At 33.1% G+C, this 26,734-nt stretch overlaps 1 protein-coding gene across 1 annotated transcript; it reads left to right on the top strand.

Moving 5' to 3' along the window:
* Positions 1-81: 81 nt before the first annotated feature.
* Positions 82-14,743, top strand: LOC141287631 (hexokinase-4-like). Its single transcript, XM_073819786.1, has 10 exons — positions 82-232; positions 376-538; positions 3,737-3,891; positions 3,974-4,093; positions 4,197-4,292; positions 4,454-4,553; positions 4,743-4,926; positions 6,615-6,770; positions 13,653-13,886; positions 14,035-14,743. Exons 1-10 carry the CDS (start codon positions 86-88, stop codon positions 14,180-14,182), a joined length of 1,503 nt encoding a protein of 500 aa, XP_073675887.1. The 5' UTR covers positions 82-85; the 3' UTR covers positions 14,183-14,743.
* The last annotated feature ends 11,991 nt before the right edge of the window (positions 14,744-26,734 follow it).

Below are 26,734 nucleotides of genomic sequence, written 5' to 3'. Positions count from 1 at the left end.
TGTGTGTGTACACAGAGGGTAATGATCTTTATGACCACACCTCCCCTCCTCCTTCACTGGAGCATAAAAACAGCTGAGCATCTCCATGCACCTCACACACATTCAAACTTTAGCAAATCAACGCTCATCATACACTTGTTTGGAAAGACTTGCAAAGATGCCGTGCCTTACTTCAGCTCATAAGCAGAGGATGCCCAGTGACTATGAGTCAGTATTGGAGAGAATTCTCCTGGTAAGAGCAAAAGCTATGAAAGTAGTTGTATCTATGTTTTGGGCTATTTTGCGATTCATTGTCACTCCTGTGAGTGTTAATATCAAATTATGACTGAAACTATTGAATTATTTGAATCTTTCTCTTTCTGGGATACTCTAAAGGTGGACCAAATTCTGTCTGAGTTTCTGCTGAGAAAAGAAGATCTAGAGGAAGTGATGAGGAGAATGCGTAGAGAGATGGAGAGAGGACTGCGAGTGGAGACACATGATGAAGCCAGTGTCAAAATGCTGCCTACTTATGTCCGCTCCACACCTGAAGGCTCTGGTAAGACTTCAGCTCTGATCCTCATCCTGGTTTAACCTTTAAGAAATGTTTAAAGGGTAGTCAGATATTTACATAAAAATCTGTGTTTCACATGTTTTGGGTAGGTTACGTATAATTTATATGCTGCATTTTATCCTTTATTGTTTAAAAGTTGTATTTTAAAATGAAAATGAAAACTTTTGCACAGATTCTGTTCTGAGTTTGTTACAACACAGACAAAAGTGGTATTAACCACCCAGCCAAATTTGAATAATAAAAACACCAACTAAATAAAATAAGTTAGCCTATCAAAATCTTGAAAAAATAAACACTATAGACCAATTTTTAGTAGATGTCACAGTTATGTCACTTGGCAGAAAAACCCTGGTAAAAAGTGGAGTGAAACAGTAAAATCCATGGAATACGAGAAAAAAACAAAAAACAAAAAAAAAATTGCCTTTTGATGCCAGAATCGGAATGCATGACATAATGTTATTTTAAACCTATTACTGTTAACATTTTACATGACATTTATTTATTTTATCTGACAATTCTGACTTTTTTCTTGCAAATGCAAGTTTATATCTCCTAGTTCATACTTTATGACTCGATTTAACTCAACAATAGGGAGTTTGTCAATTCTCAGGGGAAAAAAGCCGAGGGGAAAAGAGAATAGCAAGTTGTTTTTTTTCTAATCAGAACTGTGAGATTTATTCTCAGAATTTCAAGAATAAATTAAGAGTTTAAAAAAAATAAACTCAAATTTACCTATTTTAATCTATTATTCCATGGCTCCAAAGACTGCTAGTTGAAAAAACATTTTTTTTGTAATCAGATAGGCTCCGCCCACAAAAACATCCTCGCTGTTTGCAAACACTGTTGGCTATGCTGAAGCCACGCCCACTCACGGGAAAACTGTGTCTTTCTTAACTGTCAAATACTGTATAACCCAGGGCTCTCTTAATTTTCTTTTTCCAACTTAAAAAAAAATTAGGAGCAGTCAAAATTTTTATTAATTAATAAAAAAAATCTGATCAAAAATGTGCCTTCATATTACAAGGTGATATTTGACTCCTTAAAGGAACATTCCACTTTTTTTGGAAATAGGCTCATTCTCCAACTCCCCTCGAGTTAATAAGTTGAGTTTTACCATTTTGAAATCCATTCAGTCGTTCTCCTGTTCTGGCGATATCACTTTTAGCATAGCTTAGCTTAGATCATTGAATCCTATTAGACCAATAGCATCACGTTCAAAAATAACCAATGAGTTTCGGTATTTGTCCCATTTAAAACTTGACTCTTCTGCAGTTATATCGTGTACTAAGACCGGCGGAAAATGTAAAGCTGCAATTTTCTAGGCCGATAAGATTAGGAACTACACTCCCATTCCAGCGTAATAGTCAAGGGAGTTTGCTGCCGTAACATGGCCGAAGCAGGCACAGTAATATCACGCAGCGCCTGAAATTAGTTCCCAGCTAGGTAACTTCCAACGAGGAACGCTCCCTGTGCATGCAGTTGGTCACGTTGTGCTGCGTGCTATTACTGCAATCAATAAGTATTAACAAAATTAATTTGTACTACAGAGGTGGCACAGAAGAACACAAAAGTGGCTTATATAGGTGTATTTTCATGTTTAATGAGGCTCAGAGGTGGCGTAAATCAAATTCATGTTGAGACTAATGTTTTAAATATAAAATTTTGAATACAGAAATATTAAATGATTTAAATAATTGAAAAAATACTTTAAAAATGAAACTAAACCTGCCAGTAGGTGGCGGCAGTCACTGATTTAATTACTGAATCATATAATTCATTTGATTCGTTCACACGGCTGATCCATTGAGGAATGAAGCAAGTGACTTTTTATGAATGGGAAATGGAATCATTGACTAGATTCGTTTAAAAATGCACTTTCGTTCATAAACGAAACAACGCTGTGTTTGAAAGAAGATGTGCAGCGGCTCAGTTGTGACTTGTTTCAGACCATTTTTGACGACGAAATAGAGCAAAACCAGACAATTGTGTTATAGTCAGACAATGTAAGTCACCTTATATTAGCTTCTTGTTTATTTAACTGTTGTATTAAACCAATATCTTATTTACAAACTCCCTTAAAAATCATTAAAAGCTGTCACTTCGTCGCGCATAAAGTTCCATTATAATCAACAAAGCTCTCAACACTGCACATTTAATCTACTATTTACACTTTGTTTAAGAAAGGATTCGTGAGATATGTCCGAGATACATTACTCAATGTTGCAGAAACAAATAAAAACCTTTGAAGCTCGATTCTCTCCGAAAACACCCGAGCTCCTTGAGGCGCGCTGTGGGCGGAGCTAAAGATTGACGAGAACTAGCGCACCGATTGCCAACAAAACACAGGCATTTGATGCCATTTCACTTACCATCTGCAGTTCTGAATTATGACCGGGATCTTTTATAGCTGGGACCGCTCCATCTTTCAGTATCAAACGATGCGCAAATCCAGCGTCGAGCTGGGCTTTGTTTATAAAACGTTTGTCAACACACTTGCAAAACTTCGTTTCTGCCCTGGAAAAAGAAACTGCCTCATGCACTGTTCACGTAACACTGGGTTCATCGGGAAGCTGAGCAAGGTTATCTTTGCTTTACAAACAAAACCACACATCTTTAGAGACATTCTTCCCGGGTGAGTGCACAGTGCAGCCAAAGCTCGTGGTCTTGCTCTCTCTGGTGGTCGATGTGTGCGCAGGCGCGCTCTTTCGGTAGAAATGCCCATACAAGGAGTTCCACCCGAAATTTGTAAGAAACCCGGAAGCGTGTATTTCGCACAGAAATACTCTTATGTCTGAATAGTTTTTTTGAAACTTTGGCCATGTTTAGCATGAGTATTCAACCCTTTAACAGTGTAAATAACTTATCATGCATCAAAACAGCACTGGACCCCCCCTTTAAGCCCAGCCAAAAAAAAATCCTGAACACAAAAATGGTGAAAAACTGTTTACTAAAACTCCACAATTCAGTACTACATAGTTGACAGTCTTTGTAATGTGTTTTCAGGAATACATTTTTAACATATAATGTGTTGAGAAACAATAAGCTGAATTACCTTTACAAGGCTTAATTAAGTAAATAACAGCATGAGACCTTCACAAAAAGTCCTAATGGGCTTTCTTTCCTGGAATCTGCTGTGGATTTCTTTGACTCATTGCTGATGCTAATTCGTGTGACTCATCTCAGAGGTGGGTGATTTCTTGGCGCTGGATCTTGGAGGAACAAACTTTCGAGTGATGCTGGTGAAAGTGGGTGAGGATGAAGAGCGAGGCTGGAAGGTGGAGACGAAGCATCACATGTACTCCATCCCTGAAGACGCCATGACTGGCACAGCTGAAATGGTGAGATATCAAGGCCAAACACTGTGTACATACATAAATTCTGACATTTAATCTTATTGTAGCTCCTTTTCTCTACATAAAGTTGTTTGACTACATCGCCGGCTGCATATCTGACTTCCTGGACAAACATAATCTGAAACATAAGAAGCTTCCACTGGGATTCACCTTCTCTTTTCCAGTCCGCCATGAGGATTTGGACAAGGTCAGTGTCTGTATGCAAATAAACATGAGCCTTTTAAGATTTTTAAACTCATTTTTAAGTTTTAGGTAAACAGACATACTGTTTTATGTTTAATTTATTACAGGGCATTCTACTTAACTGGACTAAAGGCTTTAAGGCCTCTGGTGCTGAGGGCAATAATGTTGTGGGTCTACTGAGAGATGCCATTAAAAGAAGAGGGGTTAGTATGCATACTAAAAATTTCCAGCACAAATTCTGTTCTTGAATCTAACTTGTCATGGAAGGTTTGGAAGGAAAACAGAACATTAGACACCTTAAAAGCTTATAATGAAAGGTTAGAACACCTATCCTATAAAAGTGATTAAATATTTCTTTGTTTAGGACTTTGAAATGGATGTAGTTGCCATGGTGAACGACACAGTAGCCACCATGATCTCTTGCTACTATGAAGACCGCAGCTGTGAAGTCGGCATGATTGTAGGTAAGACAGTGACTGCGCACACTTAGACCCACGCAAATATAATTAGAGCTCGAACATAAACTTTATAACAGGATGATGGAATATTTGAACAAGCATTCAGGAAAAACAGCATGGCAATAAAGCTTTATGCCTGAAGCTTTTAGTGTAATGTTTTTGTTGTCTCTCTTTCATTTTCTCCTGGTTTCTCAGGTACTGGCTGTAATGCGTGTTATATGGAGGAGATGCGTAAGGTGGAGCTGGTGGAGGGAGAGGAGGGGAGGATGTGTGTGAACACAGAGTGGGGAGCGTTTGGGGACAACGGTGAGCTGGAGGATTTCCGACTGGAGTATGATCGCGTTATCGACGAGACGTCACTAAACCCTGGACATCAGCTGTAAGTGACCTGGAAATTTTAAACAAATAAGCCTGAGACCACTTTAATAACCCTGGAATCAAATTCATGTTTAAACTTGGAAACAAAAACAATTTAAAAATAAATTAATTAAAAAATTACAAATAAAGCAAAGTTACGAGCTAAAATTAAAAATAAATACTTCTTAAAAATTTAAATACAATTCCAGTCAAAAGTTTTTGAACAGTGAGATTTTTTAAAGAAATCTCTTCTGCTCACTAAGCCTGCATTTATTTGATCTGAAGTACAGCAAAAACAGTGAAATTTTGAAATAGTTTTCCTATTTAAAATAACTGCTTTCTATTGGAATATATTTTAAAATGTAATTTGTTCCTGTGATTTCAAACCTGAATTTTTAGCATCATTACACCAGTCCTAATATTCTGATTTTCTGCTCAAGAAACATTTAATATTATTATTATTATTATTATCATTTATTATTGATATAGAAAGAAGAACAGCATCTGAAATAGAAATCTTTTGTAAGATTATAAATGTATTTATCATCACTTTTGGTCAATTTAAAGTATCCTTGCTAAATAAAAGTATTAATTTCTGTCATTTATTTCTCAAAAAATGAAATAAATTAAAAATACTAAGCTTTAAGACTCTAAGCTTTTGAATGGTATAGTGTATAATGTTACAAAATATTTTTATTTCAGATAAATGCTGATCTTTGGATCTTTCTATTCATCAAAGAAAGTTTTAATTATTAATAATAATATTCAAAGTTTTATAATAATGATAAATGTTTATTGAACAGCAAATCAACATATTAGAATGATTTTCTGAAGGATCATGTGACACTGAAGACTGGAGTAATGATGCTGAAAATGTAGCTTTGATCACAGGAATAAATTCCTTTTTAAATATATATTCAAATAGAAAGCATTTCTTTTTTTAAATAGTAAAAAAGGGCAGGCTTTGTGAGCAGAAAACATTTTTTTTTTTAACTAAAAATCTTACTGTTCAAAAACGTTTGATTGGTAGTGTATATGATTTATAGCTTACATAGAATCACAAGATACACTTCAGAACATGATACTTGCTCTAAAAAGATAATTTTGATTGTAAACATTTGCAGGGACATTATTTGAACTCCTCATCTATTAAAAGTACAATATTTAAAGCATGATATTTGTATAAGACGTCAGTGTATGTTATGATGTCACATATATATAAAACAACTATGTTAAAATGTGAAGATACATGAAGAATATCTTTATCTATAACTAGAGTAGACACTTTATGATCAGCAGTTTGTTCAGTGTGTGAACCCAAAACACAGATGTCCTTACACACTTGCTTCTAAGTTCAAGAAGAGCTTAGTTAGACGGCAACCTGGAGCTCTTACGTGGTGTCCAGGCGACGAGGGTTGTTTTTCTGTACATGTGGAGACACTGACGGCAGCCACGTCAGTGCTGGAATACACACGGCTGGATTAATGGCCAGAGAAGGAGATCATTAGTGAAGCTGCTCGCTTAATGGGTATTTACAATGTATGCTAGAAGATACTCACTGGGCCGCTCCTCTGTCCACGTCACTTCAGGCCATTTGTATTTCATGATTATCTTTAGACTTTTACTTTCTGTTAAAAAAGAGATGTAATATTTAAAACATCTAATATCTGAAAGATCTCATTTCTACATATTCCTTTCTCATGTCTGCAGGTACGAGAAGCTGATTGGTGGAAAGTATATGGGAGAGCTTGTGCGTCTTGTGCTGCTAAAACTGGTGAATGAAAATCTGCTGTTTAACGGCGACGCCTCAGACCTGCTGAAAACACGTGGAGCTTTTGAAACTCGCTTCGTCTCCCAAATTGAGAGGTATGACTGAACTGCTGATTTTAAAAAAGAGAAAATGTTACTTAAATCAAGATACATTTGTTTGAAAAGCAAAATTACTTTTATTGAGCAATATTACTTTTATTACTTAAAGATATCAAGTTTAAAAAAAAATAAAAATAGTACGTTTATACTGAAAACAAGAGAAAATATTATTTAAAAAAACGTTCTAATATTTTGTCATGTTTTAAAGAAATACACTTATTTGATATTAATTTAAGGAGTAATACATTTTCATTTAATTGCAAATAACATACAGTTAAGTATATTCATCTAAATCTATAATAAGTACTAGAAGTATGCCAAAGTATAATTATTTTTTACAAGGGAAATGCCAAAGATGATAAAATGATGATAATACTATCTCAGCAAGGTTAAGAGAATCAGAATATCTGCCTTTTTCCTGAAAGCGGAAGTTTCGTCCGACTCTCACTGGAAAGATGCTTTACATTTCCAGGCTAATTTAATTGTGACTTTTTATCTCACAATTCTGAATTTTTTTAGTCAGAGTTGTGTGATACAAACTCACAATTCTGACCTTTTTCCTCAACTTTGTAAGATAAAATTCGCAACTCTGAGAAATGAATATTCAGAATTGCATGGTTATGAACTCGCAGTTGCAAGTTACAAAGTCAGAATTGTGAGACAAACTCAGTTCTCAGAAATAAACTTGTAATTCTGACAAAAAAGTCACAGTTCTGAGAAATAAAACCAGAATTGTGAGATATAAGCACAAAATTCTAACTTCTTTCTTAGAATTGTATGATATAAACTCGCAATTCTGAGATAGTCAGTTCTGAGAAATAAAGTCACAATTGTGAGATATAAACTGACAATTTTGACTTTTTTTCTTAGAATTTAAAGATAAAAACTTGCAATTCTAAGAAATAAACTCGCAATTCTGAAAAATAGTCAGTTCTGAGCAATAAATTCAGAATATTGACAAACTCACGATTTTGAGTTTTTCTTAGAATTGTAAGATTAAAAAAAAAAAAACGCACTTCTGAGAAATTAAATCGGAATTGTGTAATGTATATACTTGCAATTGCGAGTTACATAGTGAGAATTGTGAGACATAAATGTACAATTCCGGGGAAAAAAACTCGCAATTCTGACAAGAAAAGTTGCAATTCTAAAACATGAAGTCAGAATTTTGAGATATAAACTCAGTTCTCAGAAATAAACTCGCAATTTTGACGAAAAAGTTGCAATTCTGAGAAATGAAGTCACAATTTTTACTTTTTTCTCAGAATTGTAAGATTAAAAATTCGCAATACTGAAAAATTAAGTCAAAATTTGAGATAAACTTAATTCTTAGAAATAAACTCAATTCTGACAAGAAAAGTTGCAATTCTGAGAAATAAAGTCTGAAGTTTGAGATATAAACTCAATTCTCAGAAATAAACTCGCAATACTGACAAAAAAGTTGCAATTCTGAGAAATTAAGTCACAATTTTTACTTTTTTTTTCTCAGAATTGTAAGATTAAAAATTCGCAATACTGAAAAATTAAGTCAAAATTTGAGATAAACTTAATTCTTTGAAATAAACTCAATTCTGACAAGAAAAGTTGCAATTCGAAATAAAGTCTGAAGTTTGAGATATAAACTCAATTCTCAGAAATAAACTCGCAATTCTGACAAAAAAAGTCACAATTCAAAGAATTAAACTCAATATTCTGACAAAAAGTCACAATTCTTAGAAATAAACTCACAATTCTGACAAAAGTTGCAATTCTGAGAAGTCAGAATTTTGAGATATAAACTCAGTTCTCAGAAATAAACTCGCAATTCTGACGAAAAAGTTGCAATTCTGAGAAATGAAGTCACAATTTTTACTTTTTTCTCAGAATTGTAAGATTAGAAATTTGCGATACTGAAAACTGAAGTCAAAATTTGTGATAAACTTAATTCTTAGAAATAAACTCAATTCTGACAAGAAAAGTTGCAATTCTGAGAAATAAAGTCTGAAGTTTGAGATATAAACTCAATTCTCAGAAATAAACTCGTAATACTGACAAAAAAGTCACAATTCAAAGAATTAAACTCAATATTCTGACAAAAAGTCACAATTCTTAGAAATAAACTCACAATTCTGACAAAAGTTGCAATTCTGAGAAGTCTGAAGTTTGAGATATAAACTCAATTCTCAGAAATAAACTTGCAATTCTGACAAAAAAGTCACAATTCAAAGAATTAAACTCAATATTCTGACAAAAAGTCACAATTCTTAGAAATAAACTCACAATTCTGACAAAAGTTGCAATTCTGAGAAGTCTGAAGTTTGAGATATAAACTCAATTCTCAGAAATAAACTTACAATTCAAAGAATTAAACTCAATATTCTGACAAAAAGTCACAATTCTTAGAAATAAACTCACAATTCTGACAAAAGTTGCAATTCTGAGAAGTCAGAATTTTGAGATATAAACTCAATTCTCAGAAATAAACTCGCAATTCTGACAAAAAAAGTCACAATTCAAAGAATTAAACTCAATATTCTGACAAAAAGTCACAATTCTTAGAAATAAACTCACAATTCTGACAAAAGTTGTAATTCTGAGAAGTCAGAATTTTGAGATATAAACTCAGTTCTCAGAAATAAACTCGCAATTCTGACGAAAAAGTTGCAATTCTGAGAAATGAAGTCACAATTTTTACTTTTTTCTCAGAATTGTAAGATTAGAAATTTGCGATACTGAAAACTGAAGTCAAAATTTGTGATAAACTTAATTCTTAGAAATAAACTCAATTCTGACAAGAAAAGTTGCAATTCTGAGAAATAAAGTCTGAAGTTTGAGATATAAACTCAATTCTCAGAAATAAACTTGCAATTCTGACAAAAAAGTCACAATTCAAAGAATTAAACTCAATATTCTGACAAAAAGTCACAATTCTTAGAAATAAACTCACAATTCTGACAAAAGTTGCAATTCTGAGAAGTCAGAATTTTGAGATATAAACTCAATTCTCAGAAATAAACTTGCAATTCTGACAAAAAAAGTCACAATTCAAAGAATTAAACTCAATATTCTGACAAAAAGTCACAATTCTTAGAAATAAACTCACAATTCTGACAAAAGTTGCAATTCTGAGAAGTCAGAATTTTGAGATATAAACTCAGTTCTCAGAAATAAACTCGCAATTCTGACGAAAAAAGTCACAATTCAAAGAATTAAACTCAATATTCTGACAAAAAGTCACAATTCTTAGAAATAAACTCACAATTCTGACAAAAGTTGCAATTCTGAGAAGTCAGAATTTTGAGATATAAACTCAGTTCTCAGAAATAAACTCGCAATTCTGACGAAAAAGTTGCAATTCTGAGAAATGAAGTCACAATTTTTACTTTTTTCTCAGAATTGTAAGATTAAAAATTCGCAATACTGAAAAATTAAGTCAAAATTTGAGATAAACTTAATTCTTAGAAATAAACTCAATTCTGACAAGAAAAGTTGCAATTCTGAGAAATAAAGTCTGAAGTTTGAGATATAAACTCAATTCTCAGAAATAAACTCGCAATTCTGACAAAAAAGTCACAATTCAAAGAATTAAACTCACAATTCTGACAAAAAGTTGCAATTCTGAGAAATAAAGTCAGAATTTTGAGATATAAACTCAGTTCTCAGAAATAAACTTGCAATTCTGACAAAAAAGTCACAATTCAAAGAATTAAACTCAATATTCTGACAAAAAAGTCACAATTCTTAGAAATAAACTCACAATTCTGACAAAAAGTTGCAATTCTGAGAAATAAAGTCAGAATTTTGAGATATAAACTCAGTTCTCAGAAATAAACTCGCAATTCTGACTAAAAAAGTCACAATTCAAAGAATTAAACTCAATATTCTGACAAAAAAGTCACAATTCTTAGAAATAAACTCACAATTCTGACAAAAGTTGCAATTCTGAGAAGTCAGAATTTTGAGATATAAACTCAGTTCTCAGAAATAAACTCGCAATTCTGACGAAAAAGTTGCAATTCTGAGAAATGAAGTCACAATTTTTACTTTTTTCTCAGAATTGTAAGATTAAAAATTCGCAATACTGAAAAATTAAGTCAAAATTTGAGATAAACTTAATTCTTAGAAATAAACTCAATTCTGACAAGAAAAGTTGCAATTCTGAGAAATAAAGTCTGAAGTTTGAGATATAAACTCAATTCTCAGAAATAAACTCGCAATTCTGACAAAAAAGTCACAATTCAAAGAATTAAACTCACAATTCTGACAAAAAGTTGCAATTCTGAGAAATAAAGTCAGAATTTTGAGATATAAACTCAGTTCTCAGAAATAAACTTGCAATTCTGACAAAAAAGTCACAATTCAAAGAATTAAACTCAATATTCTGACAAAAAGTCACAATTCTTAGAAATAAACTCACAATTCTGACAAAAGTTGTAATTCTGAGAAGTCAGAATTTTGAGATATAAACTCAGTTCTCAGAAATAAACTCGCAATTCTGACGAAAAAGTTGCAATTCTGAGAAATGAAGTCACAATTTTTACTTTTTTCTCAGAATTGTAAGATTAGAAATTTGCGATACTGAAAACTGAAGTCAAAATTTGTGATAAACTTAATTCTTAGAAATAAACTCAATTCTGACAAGAAAAGTTGCAATTCTGAGAAATAAAGTCTGAAGTTTGAGATATAAACTCAATTCTCAGAAATAAACTCGTAATACTGACAAAAAAGTCACAATTCAAAGAATTAAACTCAATATTCTGACAAAAAGTCACAATTCTTAGAAATAAACTCACAATTCTGACAAAAGTTGCAATTCTGAGAAGTCTGAAGTTTGAGATATAAACTCAATTCTCAGAAATAAACTTGCAATTCTGACAAAAAAGTCACAATTCAAAGAATTAAACTCAATATTCTGACAAAAAGTCACAATTCTTAGAAATAAACTCACAATTCTGACAAAAGTTGCAATTCTGAGAAGTCAGAATTTTGAGATATAAACTCAATTCTCAGAAATAAACTCGCAATTCTGACAAAAAAAGTCACAATTCAAAGAATTAAACTCAATATTCTGACAAAAAGTCACAATTCTTAGAAATAAACTCACAATTCTGACAAAAGTTGTAATTCTGAGAAGTCAGAATTTTGAGATATAAACTCAGTTCTCAGAAATAAACTCGCAATTCTGACGAAAAAGTTGCAATTCTGAGAAATGAAGTCACAATTTTTACTTTTTTCTCAGAATTGTAAGATTAGAAATTTGCGATACTGAAAACTGAAGTCAAAATTTGTGATAAACTTAATTCTTAGAAATAAACTCAATTCTGACAAGAAAAGTTGCAATTCTGAGAAATAAAGTCTGAAGTTTGAGATATAAACTCAATTCTCAGAAATAAACTTGCAATTCTGACAAAAAAGTCACAATTCAAAGAATTAAACTCAATATTCTGACAAAAAGTCACAATTCTTAGAAATAAACTCACAATTCTGACAAAAGTTGCAATTCTGAGAAGTCAGAATTTTGAGATATAAACTCAATTCTCAGAAATAAACTTGCAATTCTGACAAAAAAAGTCACAATTCAAAGAATTAAACTCAATATTCTGACAAAAAGTCACAATTCTTAGAAATAAACTCACAATTCTGACAAAAGTTGCAATTCTGAGAAGTCAGAATTTTGAGATATAAACTCAATTCTCAGAAATAAACTTGCAATTCTGACAAAAAAAGTCACAATTCAAAGAATTAAACTCAATATTCTGACAAAAAGTCACAATTCTTAGAAATAAACTCACAATTCTGACAAAAGTTGCAATTCTGAGAAGTCAGAATTTTGAGATATAAACTCAGTTCTCAGAAATAAACTCGCAATTCTGACGAAAAAGTTGCAATTCTGAGAAATGAAGTCACAATTTTTACTTTTTTCTCAGAATTGTAAGATTAAAAATTCGCAATACTGAAAAATTAAGTCAAAATTTGAGATAAACTTAATTCTTAGAAATAAACTCAATTCTGACAAGAAAAGTTGCAATTCTGAGAAATAAAGTCTGAAGTTTGAGATATAAACTCAATTCTCAGAAATAAACTCGCAATTCTGACAAAAAAGTCACAATTCAAAGAATTAAACTCACAATTCTGACAAAAAGTTGCAATTCTGAGAAATAAAGTCAGAATTTTGAGATATAAACTCAGTTCTCAGAAATAAACTTGCAATTCTGACAAAAAAAGTCACAATTCAAAGAATCAAACTCAATATTCTGACAAAAAAGTCACAATTCTTAGAAATAAACTCACAATTCTGACAAAAAGTTGCAATTCTGAGAAATAAAGTCAGAATTTTGAGATATAAACTCAGTTCTCAGAAATAAACTCGTAATACTGACAAAAAAGTCACAATTCAAAGAATTAAACTCAATATTCTGACAAAAAAGTCACAATTCTTAGAAATAAACTCTCAATTCTGACAAAAAAGTCACAATTCTAAGAAATAAACTCAATATTCTGACAAAAAAGTCACAATTAGAAATAAATTCACAATTCTGACAAGAAAAAAGTCACAATTTTTAGAAATAAACTCACAATTCTGACAAAAAAGTCGCAATTCTTTGAAATAAACTCACAATTCTGGCAAGAATAGTTGCAATTCTGAGAAATTAAGTCATAAACATGCAATTCTAACTTTTTTCTCAGAATTCTGAGATAAAAAGTTGCAATAGCCTGTTTTTATTTTTCACTTAACGCACAGCTTAACCCTGGGCACATTTGTATATTCACTGATATTTAAAAAGTATTAGTTAATTTAATTCAAATTTCTATGGAGACCAGAATGGGTGAGAGCGTCTAAACAGAAGTTAGAATCCATCATTGCGGTGGATCATTTTGTTTTTATTTGATTAATTTCAGTGACACGGGAGACAGAAAGCAGATCTACAACATCCTAAGCTCACTGGGAATCTTACCATCGGAGCTGGACTGTGACATTGTGCGTCTGGTCTGTGAGAGCGTGTCTACTCGAGCCGCTCACATGTGCGGGGCCGGACTCGCTGGCGTCATCAACCAAATGAGGGAACGGCGTTGTCAAGAGCAACTGAAGATCACTGTGGGAGTCGATGGCTCTGTCTACAAACTACACCCTCAGTGAGTACAAGAAGACAGAGAGGGATTATGGGAAGGCAAACAAGAGAAGTGAGGGGGGGTAATTAAGAGGAAACAGACAGATGAGTAAAGGATATAACACTGTGTGATATCAACACAATTAAAATGTGTTTTCCTGCTCCCCTTTCAGCTTCAAGGAGCGGTTCCATAAGCTGGTGTGGGAAATGACTCCTCACTGCGAGATTACCTTCATCCAATCAGAAGAGGGGAGCGGTCGGGGCGCGGCTCTCATTTCCGCCGTGGCGTGCAAGATGGCCGCTTCTATGCTGGCACCGTGATAAACACACGATTCGGCCTCGTCAGGTGGATCTCAGCTGACCTGCAATGTTTGAGCGGCTTCTCAAAAGCCTCTTATATGGTGAAAGTGCTTTTCTCCTTTTGAACGTTGCATTGCGTGTGTGAAGTTGGCGGCTACAGGGACGTTTGGCAACATCTGTTAACCACATGCATACAGCCCATTGAAATATTTAACATATGTATTATTTTATGCCATAAAGTCAGATGTTTGCATTTGAATGCGCTTTTAGACACAACATACTACTTTTATTGTTAGCTACTGTACTGAGCACCTTCAGGTAATGTTACATATACTTGCACCTTCATGGCTGTTTAGGAGAGATACGGAGGGAAGTACATTGATGTGATTAGAAATATATGAGCTGGTCAGGTTCCGCAAGGTAATTGTGCACTGTTTATTTTATTTGCTTGTTTTATTTATTGACTTTTAAATTATGGTTTATATTCAGTGGTAATCAGAACTGTTAAATTATTTAATGCAGGACTTTAATATACTTTGTACATGTGATTAATTCTTGTAAATAAAGCTGCTGTACTATAAAGTGTTTTCACAGTGAGTCTTCAGTTGGCCATATTGGCAGCACTGAATGTAAACAGTGCATATTTTGCTGACTATTGCTGCTGAAATTGGTCAATTATTGTCATATTTTGGCCTGTACTAAACGGTCAGACTGGGAAAAACATTTGGAGTACCACAGACTGCCAAAAGTTATAACAAATCAAGGAGAAGTGTGCAAAAACTGTCTGAGTAACGAAAGGGGTTTGTGGTTGGCCAAACTGAACTAGGGTTTCCACGGCAAGAATCTTGACGACATTTATGTTTGTTCTTATCATTTCCAGTCAAGTAGGTGAAATATTAGGCTAATATCTTAATTAATACTGTTTGTATGTATCTTTACATCCTATTAAAGGGGTCTTTATTTTGTTTTGGGGGTGCACTAGAACATGCTGTCATGCTTGGTGGTTCGAAAACATTATTTTTTCACATAATTTACATTATTACAATAGTTTTCTACCCAGGCTTGCACAAATGGCTCGATTGGTTCTGGGTTTGATGAAGGCCCGCCGTCTGAAAAATGAAATGTGTTGTGATTGGTTAACAGTCCCACTGCGTTGCGATTAGCGAACAGCTTAGACGGCGTTTTACTCCTGCCAGGCCCCTTCCCAAAGCAGTGTACAACTGCACAAGCTAGATTAAAGTGATTCTTACATTTTAAATATGGATATTTGTCTTACATAAACACATCAGATCGCTAAAGGAGGCTTTTACTGACCCCTCAGAGCCATGCAAGGTACTTTTTACTATGGATCGACTTGCAGGAATGAAGGAGAGAAACACCAGTCTATGTCGTTTTAAAGCTTCGGAGTGCCAGGATAATTTTTAATACAACTCTGATTGTATTCGTCTGAAAGAAGGAAGTCATATACACCTAGGATGCATGAAGGGTGAGTAAATAATACGCTATTGTTTATCCTATCGCCAACCTGCGAGATTGCCGATACAGGATATTATCATTATTGTGCACATTTATTTAATTATTTACATGCCCGAAACCAGCTCCAGCATAAGGCTAGTGAAGCTATCTTCAGCTTCGATGCGACAATCGATGATTGTCATTCTAGTCAATGTTTGTGTTTACATCAGCCGCGACTCCTCATGTGTTTCGACTCTCTATAGCACACACATCATAGGCACAGCTCCAGCACGGCTAACGGAGCAGTTCGCAGACACTTTAGTCAATGCTCGCGTTTATACGAGCCACTCTGCGGCTTTCTGAAACATCCCAGAAGCGGCTGTCCATGCTACATTGCTAAAGTTAGGCGAATCCCCCACCTCGTCCCTCCCCACCTGCCAACGATTCAAATTTCTGTAGGCAGGATTTATTTGAATGATATTCTAATGGAGCGTATTGTGGCATCATAGCATCTGGAAAACAAACGCTGTAGTCCAAAGGAGCCATTCGTTGTAGTTCTTGAAAAGGGATTTTTAAAAACTAAATATCTCCCTTTGGAGTAGACGTTGAGGTTTGTAACTTTGTAGATGTTTTTTATGCCCAAACATACACACCACACACTGGCTAGAAATCAAAAAGTGAAAAAGCATAATAGGACCCTTTTAACTTTAGTTTGTCAAACTATTACTTACTAAGTTCCTCTCTATATGATTTAGCAGACTTAAAGCAACTTATTTAATAGTACAATCCATGCTGTTGTTTACATCCGAGTGTCTCCAATATGGCCACACAACCAGTTATTCAGACCAAATGAACATTATTCAAACATAAACAGTGAAAAGTGTCATTAAAAATACAATAAACCAAATATAATAATAACATTACAAAATAAAAGAAATAAGATGATGGAGACTTTTAAGTAAAATACAATAAATTAATAATACAAAAATTACCTCTTCGACTTCGTCCACAAGATAATTTCAGGGATTCTTACAGTAAATATTTATATTAAATTATCTCTTTTTTTATTATTGCACATCATGACTTTATGGTCCAGAATGGATCGTTTTGCAGTGACAAATGTTTAGGAAAGTGTTTTGGATTAGTTAAGAGAAGTTCACTTCCAGAACAAAAAAAAAATTACAGATGATGTAGTCAACCCATTTTCATCAAGATATTCATTTCTTTCTTTCTTCAGTAGTAAAGAAATTATGTTTTTTGAGGAAGACTTTATGACTTTTTTTTTTTTTTTTTTTTTTAATGGTCCCCCGATATCGAACTTCCAAAATGCAGTTTTGGGATCGTTTGAAACTGCATTTAAACTGCATTTTGGAAGTTCAAACTCGGGACACCAATTAAGTCCTTTATGAGAAAAATCCTGACATGTTTTCCTCAAAAACATAATTTCTTTATGACCGAAGAAAGAAAGACATGAACATCTTGGGTGACAAGGGGGTAAGTATATTATCTGTATTTTAATTTTTTTTCTGGAAGTAAACTTTTCCTTTAATTTCCTTTAAATTACAATAGTCATAATAACATCTGCTGGATGATTCTGTTTGATAAAACAGTTGTCACAAAAAGTGTCATAAAACTCTATTACATATATACATACTTTTATGATTACTGCATCTAGACTATTTTTCATAGTCATTCTGTTTTGGAAAATAACCTAATGACAGCGTCCATGACACAAAATGTGATGAGTTACTGCCACCTGCTGCTTATTACATGCAAATATTTGTACATTCATTCCTATGCATAACTTAAAAGGGCCAAAATATAGATAAACAATGAACTGTGTATTTTTCTTGTTTTTTTTCTTTCTTCTTATTCCTTACAAAATTTAATATAGCAAGAAAAAAAAATGCTTAAACGTTGACACCTTGTCTTATACAATTTTGCTTTTTAAAATATATACAGTTGAAGTCAAATGTTTACATAGACTGAAGAATCTGCAAAATGTTAATTATTTTATCAAAATAAGAGGGATTATACAAAATGCATGATATTTTCTTATTTAGTACGGACCTGAAAAAGATATTTCACATAAACAACAATTACATATAGTCCAAAAGATAAATTAATAGAGTAATTTATAAAAGTGACCCTGTTTAAAAGTTTACACTCACTTGATTCTTAATACTGTGTTGTTACCTGAATGATCCACAGCTGTGTTTTTTGTTTAGTGATAGTTGTTCATGAGTCCCTTTTTCTTCTGTTGTTTAGAAAAATCTTTCAGGTCCCACAAATTCTTTGGTTTTTCAGCATGTTTGTGTATTTGAACCCTTTCCAACAATGACTGTATGATTTTAAAACCCATCGTTTCACACTGAGGACAACTGAGGGACTCATATGTAACTATTACAAAAGGTTCAAATGCTCACTAATGCTCTAAAAGGAAACACAATGCATTAAGAGCCAGGGGGTGAAAACTTTTTGACTTATTATTTTAACATTTTTTTTCTTCTGGGAAACATGTAAGTATCTTCTGTAGCTTCTGAACGGCAGTAATAATAACAAAATAAAAAAAAAAAGATATTTAAGCAAAATTAGAAAAATGTGCACATCTTCATTCTGTTCAAAAGTTTTCACCCCCAGGCCCCAGCTCTTGATGCATTGGGTTTTTTTTTCTTCTTCTGGAGCATCAGTGAGCGTTTTAACCTTCTGTAATAGTTGCATATGAGTCCCTCATTTGTCATCAGTGTGAAAAGATGGATCTTAAAATCACACAGTCATTGTTGGAAAGGTGTATGATTCTGCATGGTCTATGCAAGGTCTATCCTTTCGACTTCAGCTGTATATTTGCAGTGAAACCATGAGGAATGCAAACTTCTGGACATATTTAAAAGTGAGTGAGCTTGTTTTTTGTGGTCACAGCAGGCTGTTGTTCATAATGGATGTGGCTCTAACCAAACTCAAGTTAAAGCAGCTCTTCCTAAGACAATGACAGAGTTGGTAGCTTTACATCTTCTGAATACGTTACAATTATTTATCAGGTTTGAAAGTGAACATTTCATTTTATTGTATCTGAGGTTATCATGCACTGCTGAAAATGTACACTTTGTACACTTTAAGGTACTAATATGCAGCTTTTAGGGGTAAATAAGGTAGAAAGATGTACCTTTTAGCTTTTGTACCTTAGTGACAGCTACATTTTTGACCGCTTATCAGCTAAAAACACTATTTCACTGCACATGTTTAGCAAGAGAAGGGACACAATCAATCAGTGTGATGGACTGACCCCCATTCAAGCTTCACGGGTCAAACTAGTTGTTCCACATTTTAAAATATCCACCCTTTTAGAAACATTTCTCTAGTCTAGCCTATACACTTACACACTGTGCTAACATTACTTTGGACATTATAAGAGGCTCAACCTCTTCTGTTATTTTTATGATGCATTGTTTAACCTCTGAACAATTGGGGAAAGAAGCGTTCATGTTTAAAGCTTGCTGCCCAAGACATACAAGTAGAAGCTGACTGTTTCTACATTTAGCAATGCTAATTGCAATCTTCAGCAGGGGAACCAGTAATTTTGGTCTTACATAATATTGTTGTATTTGTGCATACGTCACTGAGAGCGAAAGCCTGTGACCAAGGGCCGTTTCTCACTCTTCCATTTCTGCTTTCTCTGGTGTCAGGCCATCAAAAGCAGAAATGTGATTATGAAGTGAATTGATGTAATGAGTGACTTGCAACAATAAATCAGTCTCAGTATGATGGTGTAGAATAAACAGTATGTCATAATCATTTACTTGATGTCTCTCTTTCCTGCTTTCTTTCTTTTTTTTTTTTTATTTGAATGAAATTGCAGAATCAAGGACGTCTATAATCATACTGCATGGGGTAAATTATTATTTGATCTCAAACTAGCTACTATTAAAGAAAAACTAACAAAAATGTAAGTTAATGTTCGGGTAATTGTCCCTTTCACATTATAATAAATAAAATAAAATGTAATACAACTCAGTCAAAAGTTTTTGAACAGTAAGATTTGTAATGTTGAAAAGCCTGCATTTATTTAATTCAAATTACAACAAAAACTGTAAAAAATGTGTAATATTTTTACTATATAAAATAACTGATTTCTATTTGAATATATTTTAAAATGTAATTTATTCCTGTGATTTCAAAGCTGAATTTTAGCATCATTACTCCAGTCACATGATCCTTCAGAAATCATTCTAATATTTTGATTTACTGTTTTTTTTTTTTAATTATTATTATGTTGAAAACAGCTGAGTAGAATTTTTTCAGGTTTCTCTGATGAATAGAAAGTTTAGCATTTATCTGAAATAGAAATCTTTTGAAACATTATAAATTACTTCATCATCACTTTTGATCACATCACTTCTTGCTGTATGTTGGGTCAAATAAATGCAGGCTTGGTGAGCAGAAGATACTTTTTTTTTAAAAACATCAAAAAGTATTATTTAACCTCCTAGGGCTTGGCGTCCACATACGTGGACATGACATTTTTGGATCTACGCACCATAATACTTAATTCTGTGTAACAGGAACCTGTTGTACACAAACGTAGACATTTACACTGCCATCTGTTGGTGTCAGAAGAGAAAAAAACTTCTGCCACACCAGACCAAAACGTCCAAATAGCAAAAAATCAAATAAAATTTAATTGTTGATTCTCGTTAAGTTATGCATAATAGTGTTGTATGATTAATATCGCATGCTAATTTGACAATTTTTTGTAACAGTAAAGATTTATTATGTCGCTAAACTTGATGTACACATATGTGGACAATAGGACTTAACTTTGTTGAAAATGTAAAAATGTTAACAAAAAATATAGCTGTAAAAACGTAGTTTGGAATTTTTTTTTTTTTTTTTTTTTTTTTAGAAAACATCAATTTACAGTAGTTTACAACAGTGTAAATTGTCATTGCATGTTTGATAAATAACTTAACATTGATTTTTATTTGTTGAAAATGTAAAAAAATGTTTGCAAAAAATGTAGTTTGGGAAGAATTTGTTAAAAAACATCAATGTACAATAGTTTTTAACAGTATAAATTGACATTGGATGTGTGATAAATTACTTTACAATAATTTGTATTACTTTAAAATGTAAAACAGTTAACAAAAAATATAGTTTGGGAAGAATTTGTTAAAAACATCAATGTACAATAGTTTTTAACAGTATAAATTGACATTGGATGTGTGATAAATTACTTTACAATAATTTGTATTACTTTAAAATGTAAAACAGTTAACAAAAAATATAGTTTGGGAAGAATTTGTTAAAAAAACATGAATTTTCATTTGTTTACAACAGTGTAAATTGATATTGCATGATTGAAAAAAATAACTTTGCATTGATTTTAATTTGTTGAAAATGTAAAAATGTTAGTAACATACATAGTTTGGGAAGAATTTAATAGAAAGGATCAATTTACTATAGATTACAACAGTATAATCTCCCTTTGCATGCATGATAAATAACTTTATATTGATTTTTGTTTGATAAAATGTAACAAAAAAAAAGTAACTGTAAAAGCCTATTTTGGGAAGAATTTGTTAGAAAACATCAATTTACAGTAGTTTACAACAGTATAAATTGACATTGCATGTGTGCTAAATAAATTTACACTGATTTTTATTTGTTGAAAATGTAAAAATGTAACAGTGAAAACGTAGTTTGGGAAGAACTTGAAGAAATTGAGTTATATATGCAACAGTAACAATACAAATATTCAGGCACATTTCTCAGGCTGTAAATAAAAGAGATTTTATTTTGTTACACAATGGTGTCTTGATTTTTTCTGTGGATACAGGTCGAGTGTCCACATATGTGGAAATCATTTTTTTTTTTTTTTTTTTTCAAAAAAGAGCATCATGTTCAAAGATAATATCTGGTTATTATATTTATTGGTTCCTCTTAACCCCAAATAGCTAGAAGAAATCTTAAATGCAAGCCAAACCAAAGCTCGGGTCTTAGGAGGTTAAATATATTAATATATATTGTAAACAACAATAGTATTTAATATTAATTAAGTTCTGTTAAAGAGCAAGTTTTGTAACTGTATGCAACAGTGGGTTCCTGCAACTAGATGGCAGTGTAACACAGTAATATGTCCCCATCCAAACGTAGCACGAGTAACTGTTTTTGTTTTGTTTTTTGGTTTGGTGTGAAGTTTTTTATTATTAGACAGTACAAGAAGAACATAGCCAAGGGATCACATACAAATCCATAAAATAATGACCAATATAGTTATAAATTATAAATGATGCTATTCCTCACAAAAATGAAAAGTCTGTCATTATTTACTCACCCATGCCATTGTTGTCATTTTGTCCCGTGGAACACAAACGGATACCTCTTTGAACAATATTCACGCAGTTTTCTTCCATGTCTGTCAAACACCTCAAAAAACGTTATAAGCCCCAAAACAAAAACAGTAAACAAACAGTAAACATGACTCATGTACTATATATTCAAAGCCTTATATGAGATACTTACGTACTTTTATTTATTTAGGCTATTTATTTAGTTCACGCCTGTCTAGACAGATAATGAACAACTTTTTGAATGGATCTGATTATGCAAATTTAACCAGAGGCTGGTGGCCGGATTGTTGCCCCGCCCACTGGCTATACTAACCCCGCCCACTTTAAAAGCAACCTAAGGGGGGATTTTACATTGTTTTGTTTGAGCCTCATTCGCAATTTTGCGCGTTTTATGATGATCACGGGAGGAAACACAAACACGCGCTGAAACATGTGGACGGAGGTGAGAAACAACAACAGCTCTGTTCATGAAGAACCACAGGACCACAATCTCACCCAGGTACAAGCAAACAAACAAACACACAAGAAACAAACTCCTCTGCAGTGCATGTGTTATAAATGCTAAATGCACCATGTGTTTATAGGCTCTTTGAAGACATGAAGTGTATTTTAAAAATGAGGAAAATACCGTTTTATTGCAAATGTAGAAATTAGGTTAGTGTATCAAAATGACACTTTTTTTATTAGTATTTAGTGAAGTAAAGTACATTTTGTATTTACAGCACAGATCAAATGTTTGAGGAACAGGACTTGGGAATCAGTAAATCTCTCTCTCTCTCTCTCTCTCTCTCTCTCTCTCTCTCTCTCTCTCTCTCTCTCTCTCTCTTGCTCCCTCTCTCTCTCTCTCATTTCCTGTCTTCCAGCATGTTTTGGAAACTTTCAGTCATTGCATAGTTTCTTATCTTTGTTAAACAACTGTGCTGGGACATGCTCCCCTCTCTCTGTCTGTCACATATGAGTGCTTGGATAGGATAGGTTTCAGTAATCCACAGACTTAATACTGCTTTTGACAGATATGATAAAAATGACATGCACTTACATTTGATGAATACTCCAGCTTTAATCGTGGCCTAGAAAAGGTGTTTGATTGTACAGGTCTCCCCTTATGGATGCCACCATGTTGGAATCACATGACTAGCCAAATACTACTCGCTTTATCTCCATAACCAGCCATTTTCTGTTACAAAATAAATAAAACATAGGCGAGAAATACACCTGTGGGCAGGTAATGTCTACAATGACATCTTTATCTGAAAACTTGCGTGATATAAATCATATAGAGAAGGGCTTAGTAAGCAAGAAAGGGCAAAGTAGTTTGACAAACTATAGCTAATAGGTGGTGAAGATACGTACAAGCAGTATTAATTTAGGTATTAGCTTAGTATTTCACATACCTGACAGGAAATCATAAGAAGAAACACAAATGTTGTCAAGATTTTTGCCCTGGAAATCCTGGCTCAGTTTGGCCACAAACGCCTTTTGTACTTCAGACTGTTTTTGCACTCTTCTCTTTGATTTGTTTGAACTTTTGGCAGTCTGTAGTACTCGAAATGTTTTTCCTAGTCTGACTGATTAATACAGGCCAAAACACGACAATAATTGACCATTTTCAGCAGCAGAAATCAGCAAAATATGCACATTTTGTTTGGTTCAGTGGCATTGTTTACATTCAGTGCTGCCAATAGCTCTTAAACAACTTACTTTATAGTGTAATGTCATCTTATGCTTATTTATTTCACCTTTCTGTTAAGGTATTAAACACTCACTTTTCATTCATTCAGTTTTAGAAGGATACAAAACAAGCCCCGCCCATTATTTTCTTATTGAATAACCTGTTGTTTTCTCTCTCCAGATAGTTTCCCCAGTGTCTTCATGGCTCCCTCCCAGCTCTGATAGAAATGGTAAGACAACAAACAGCCTTAATTACATCATGTTAATGATAGTTTTGCACATGTAAGCTTTAACATCATCTTCATTGTCTCTAAAGGCTCAGTTACTGCCAGTCCACCCCCTCTCGCTGAGACCCCCATGAACAGAGAGAGTGGAATCATACCAGGTACGATCTCACTTTTTTCCATTTTTGACAGTCACAATAGAGTGCAACAGTGAGCAATCACTTTTTTTCACTGTCATTCAAAAGTTTGGGGTCAGTAAGATTTTTACAATTAATTTGAGTTTTTAATACTTTTATTCAGCAAGGGCACATTAAATTGGTAGAAAGTGACAGTAAAAACTTTTATAATGTTACAAAAGATTTTTTATTTCAAATAAATGCTGATTTCCATTACAAAGATTTTTATTTCAAAGATTTCTATTTCAAAAAAGTGCTGTTCATTTGAACATTTTAATTAAAGAATCAAGAAAAAAAATATTAAGATGTGTTTAACACTGATAATAATTAGGAAAGTTTCTTAAGCATCAAACCAGCATATTAGAAGGATTTCTGAAGGATCATGTGACACTGAAGACTGGAGTAACAATGCTGAAAATTCAGCTTTGCCATCAAAAGAATAAATTACGTTTTAAAACATTAAAATAGAAAATTAATTTTATATTGTAGTAATGTTTCACAATATTAATGTTTTTCCTGTATTTTTGATTAAAAAAATGCAAACTTGGTGAGCTTTAGACAAACAAAAATCTTACTGACCCTAAACCTTTGAACAGTGCACATTTCTAAATTAATTTTCTCCTTCGGCATTTACTTAAAGGGATAGTTCACCCAAAAATGAAAATTTTGTCATTAATTACTCACCCTCATGTCGTTCCAAGACCGTAAGACCTTCATTCGGGGTTCGTACACTGTAAAAAGTTTTCACCAGTTTCAACTTAGGCACTTAAGTTCAGCAGCTGCCTTAACATTTTAAGTTAAATCAACTTAAAATACAAGTAATTAAGTTATGAGTTGAAGTACTTGAATTTGACTTTTTGAAATTTAAGGCCTGAACCAGAAACCAATCGAGCTAAGCAAGTAGTAGTACTGACAGTGTAGTGTAAACATGGCTGAAGACGCAAGGAACAGATTAACCAAATCATTTGGGTCATTTACGCTGGAACCGCCAACATTGATTCAAACTCGTGACTTTGATCATTAATTTAAAGCGATTTCTTAGCAAAAAACATATCAAATTAAAAGAGCCATTCAGTTTTAGAATTTCGACATTGCTTGTAATGATTTTAAAAAGCATGTATTGATAGGTGAAACAGAGCTTTTTCTAAACTCCGAATCAGTTAAACCATTGCTTCGAAAAATGATTCACTGTTTTGAAGTGCTACAATCGGATCGCACATCGCAAATCATTTGTTTAAGATTGTGACTTCAAAACATGTATCGTGAATTATTTGATTTAGTTTAGAACTTTGATCAGAATAATTTGATTCATATCGGGACTTTGGAGCATTTGATTTGGATCAGAATGCAAATTGAATGATTCAAATCAATGAATTCCTGATACGTAATTTGAAGTCCTGATCTAAATCAAAAGATTTGCGATACGCAAAGTTCCAATCTTTTCTACTGTTTAAAAAAAAATTGGGAAAAAAAAAGATCTGTGAAATTGCTTTGAAATCCTGATCTGAAACAAATGATTTGCGAACCTGCACCGAAGTCCTGATCCGAATCAAATGATTCACAATTCGTTCCCTGTTCGTTCATCTTCAGAACACAAATTAAGATATGTGACCCTGGACCACAAAACCAGTCTTAAGTCGCTGGGGTATATTTGTAGCAATAGCCAAAAATACATTGTATGGGTCAAAATTATTGATTTTTCTTTTATGTCAAAAATCATTAGGATATTAAGTAAAGATCATGTTCTATGAAGATTTTTTTGTAAAATTCCTACTGTAAACCTATCAAAATGTAATTTTTGATTAGTAATATGCATTGTTAAGAACTTAATTTGGACAACTTTAAAGGTGATTTTCTCAGTATTCTGATTTTTTTGCACCCTTATATTCCAGATTTTCAAATAGTTGTATCTCGGTCAAATATTGTCCTATCCTAACAAACCATATATCAATAGAAAGCTTATTCATTGAGCTTTCATATGATGTATATATCTCAGTTTTGTAAAATTTTACCTTATGACTGGTTTTGTGGTCCAGGGTCACATATTTTTAATTAAATCCGAGAGCTTTCTGACCCTGCATAGACAGCAGAGCAACTGACACATTCAAGGCCCAGAAAAGTCATAAGAACATCTGTAAAACAGCCCATGTGACATCAGTGGTTCAACCTTAATTGTATGAAGCTATGAAAATACTTTTTGTGTGCAAAGAAAACAAAAATAATGACTTTATTCAACAATATGTTTTCTTGTAGCTTCATTGTTTTGCTAGAAAATTAAGGTTGAACCACTAATATCACATGGACTATTTTATCAATGTTCTAACTGCCTTTCTGGACCTTCAACGTGTCAGTTGTGTTGCTGTCTTTGCAGGATCAGAAAACTCTCGGATTTCATCAAAAATCGCCTGTTTTGTGTTCCGAAGATGAACAAAGGTCGTATGGGTTTGGAACGACATGAGGGTGAGTAATTAAAGAATTTTCATTTTTGAGTGAACTATCCCTTTAATGAGTTTTATGCCATGAACCAAACCAGTCAGCTCTGAGATGAACCATTACATTACAACAGAACGATGTTTGTTTGGTGACAGCTCTTCCTCTTTTATTATTATTTTCTTCCTCAGTCGCATTCAATAAGTCTTCCCAAGATCTCCTTTGCTGGCTGAGAGGTTTTTATGACTTAAAACATGACGTATGCCTCCA

Source organism: Garra rufa, chromosome 15, assembly GCF_049309525.1.
Source record: "Garra rufa chromosome 15, GarRuf1.0, whole genome shotgun sequence".
Classification (NCBI taxonomy): Eukaryota; Metazoa; Chordata; class Actinopteri; order Cypriniformes; family Cyprinidae; genus Garra; species Garra rufa.
Note: the sequence above shows the minus strand (reverse complement) of the source record. Positions and strands in the feature narration are given on the sequence as shown.

What these genes read in the sequence shown, in the direction of transcription:
- LOC141287631 (XM_073819786.1), top strand. Translation starts at nt 86, where the DNA reads ATGCACCTCACACACATTCAAACTTTAGCAAATCAACGCTCATCATAC. An exon ending in TGACTGGCACAGCTGAAATG is followed by an intron (nt 3,892 to 3,973) that starts GTGAGATATCAA and finishes CTCTACATAAAG; the next exon opens with TTGTTTGACTACATCGCCGG. An exon ending in TTCGTCTCCCAAATTGAGAG is followed by an intron (nt 6,771 to 13,652) that starts GTATGACTGAAC and finishes GATTAATTTCAG; the next exon opens with TGACACGGGAGACAGAAAGC.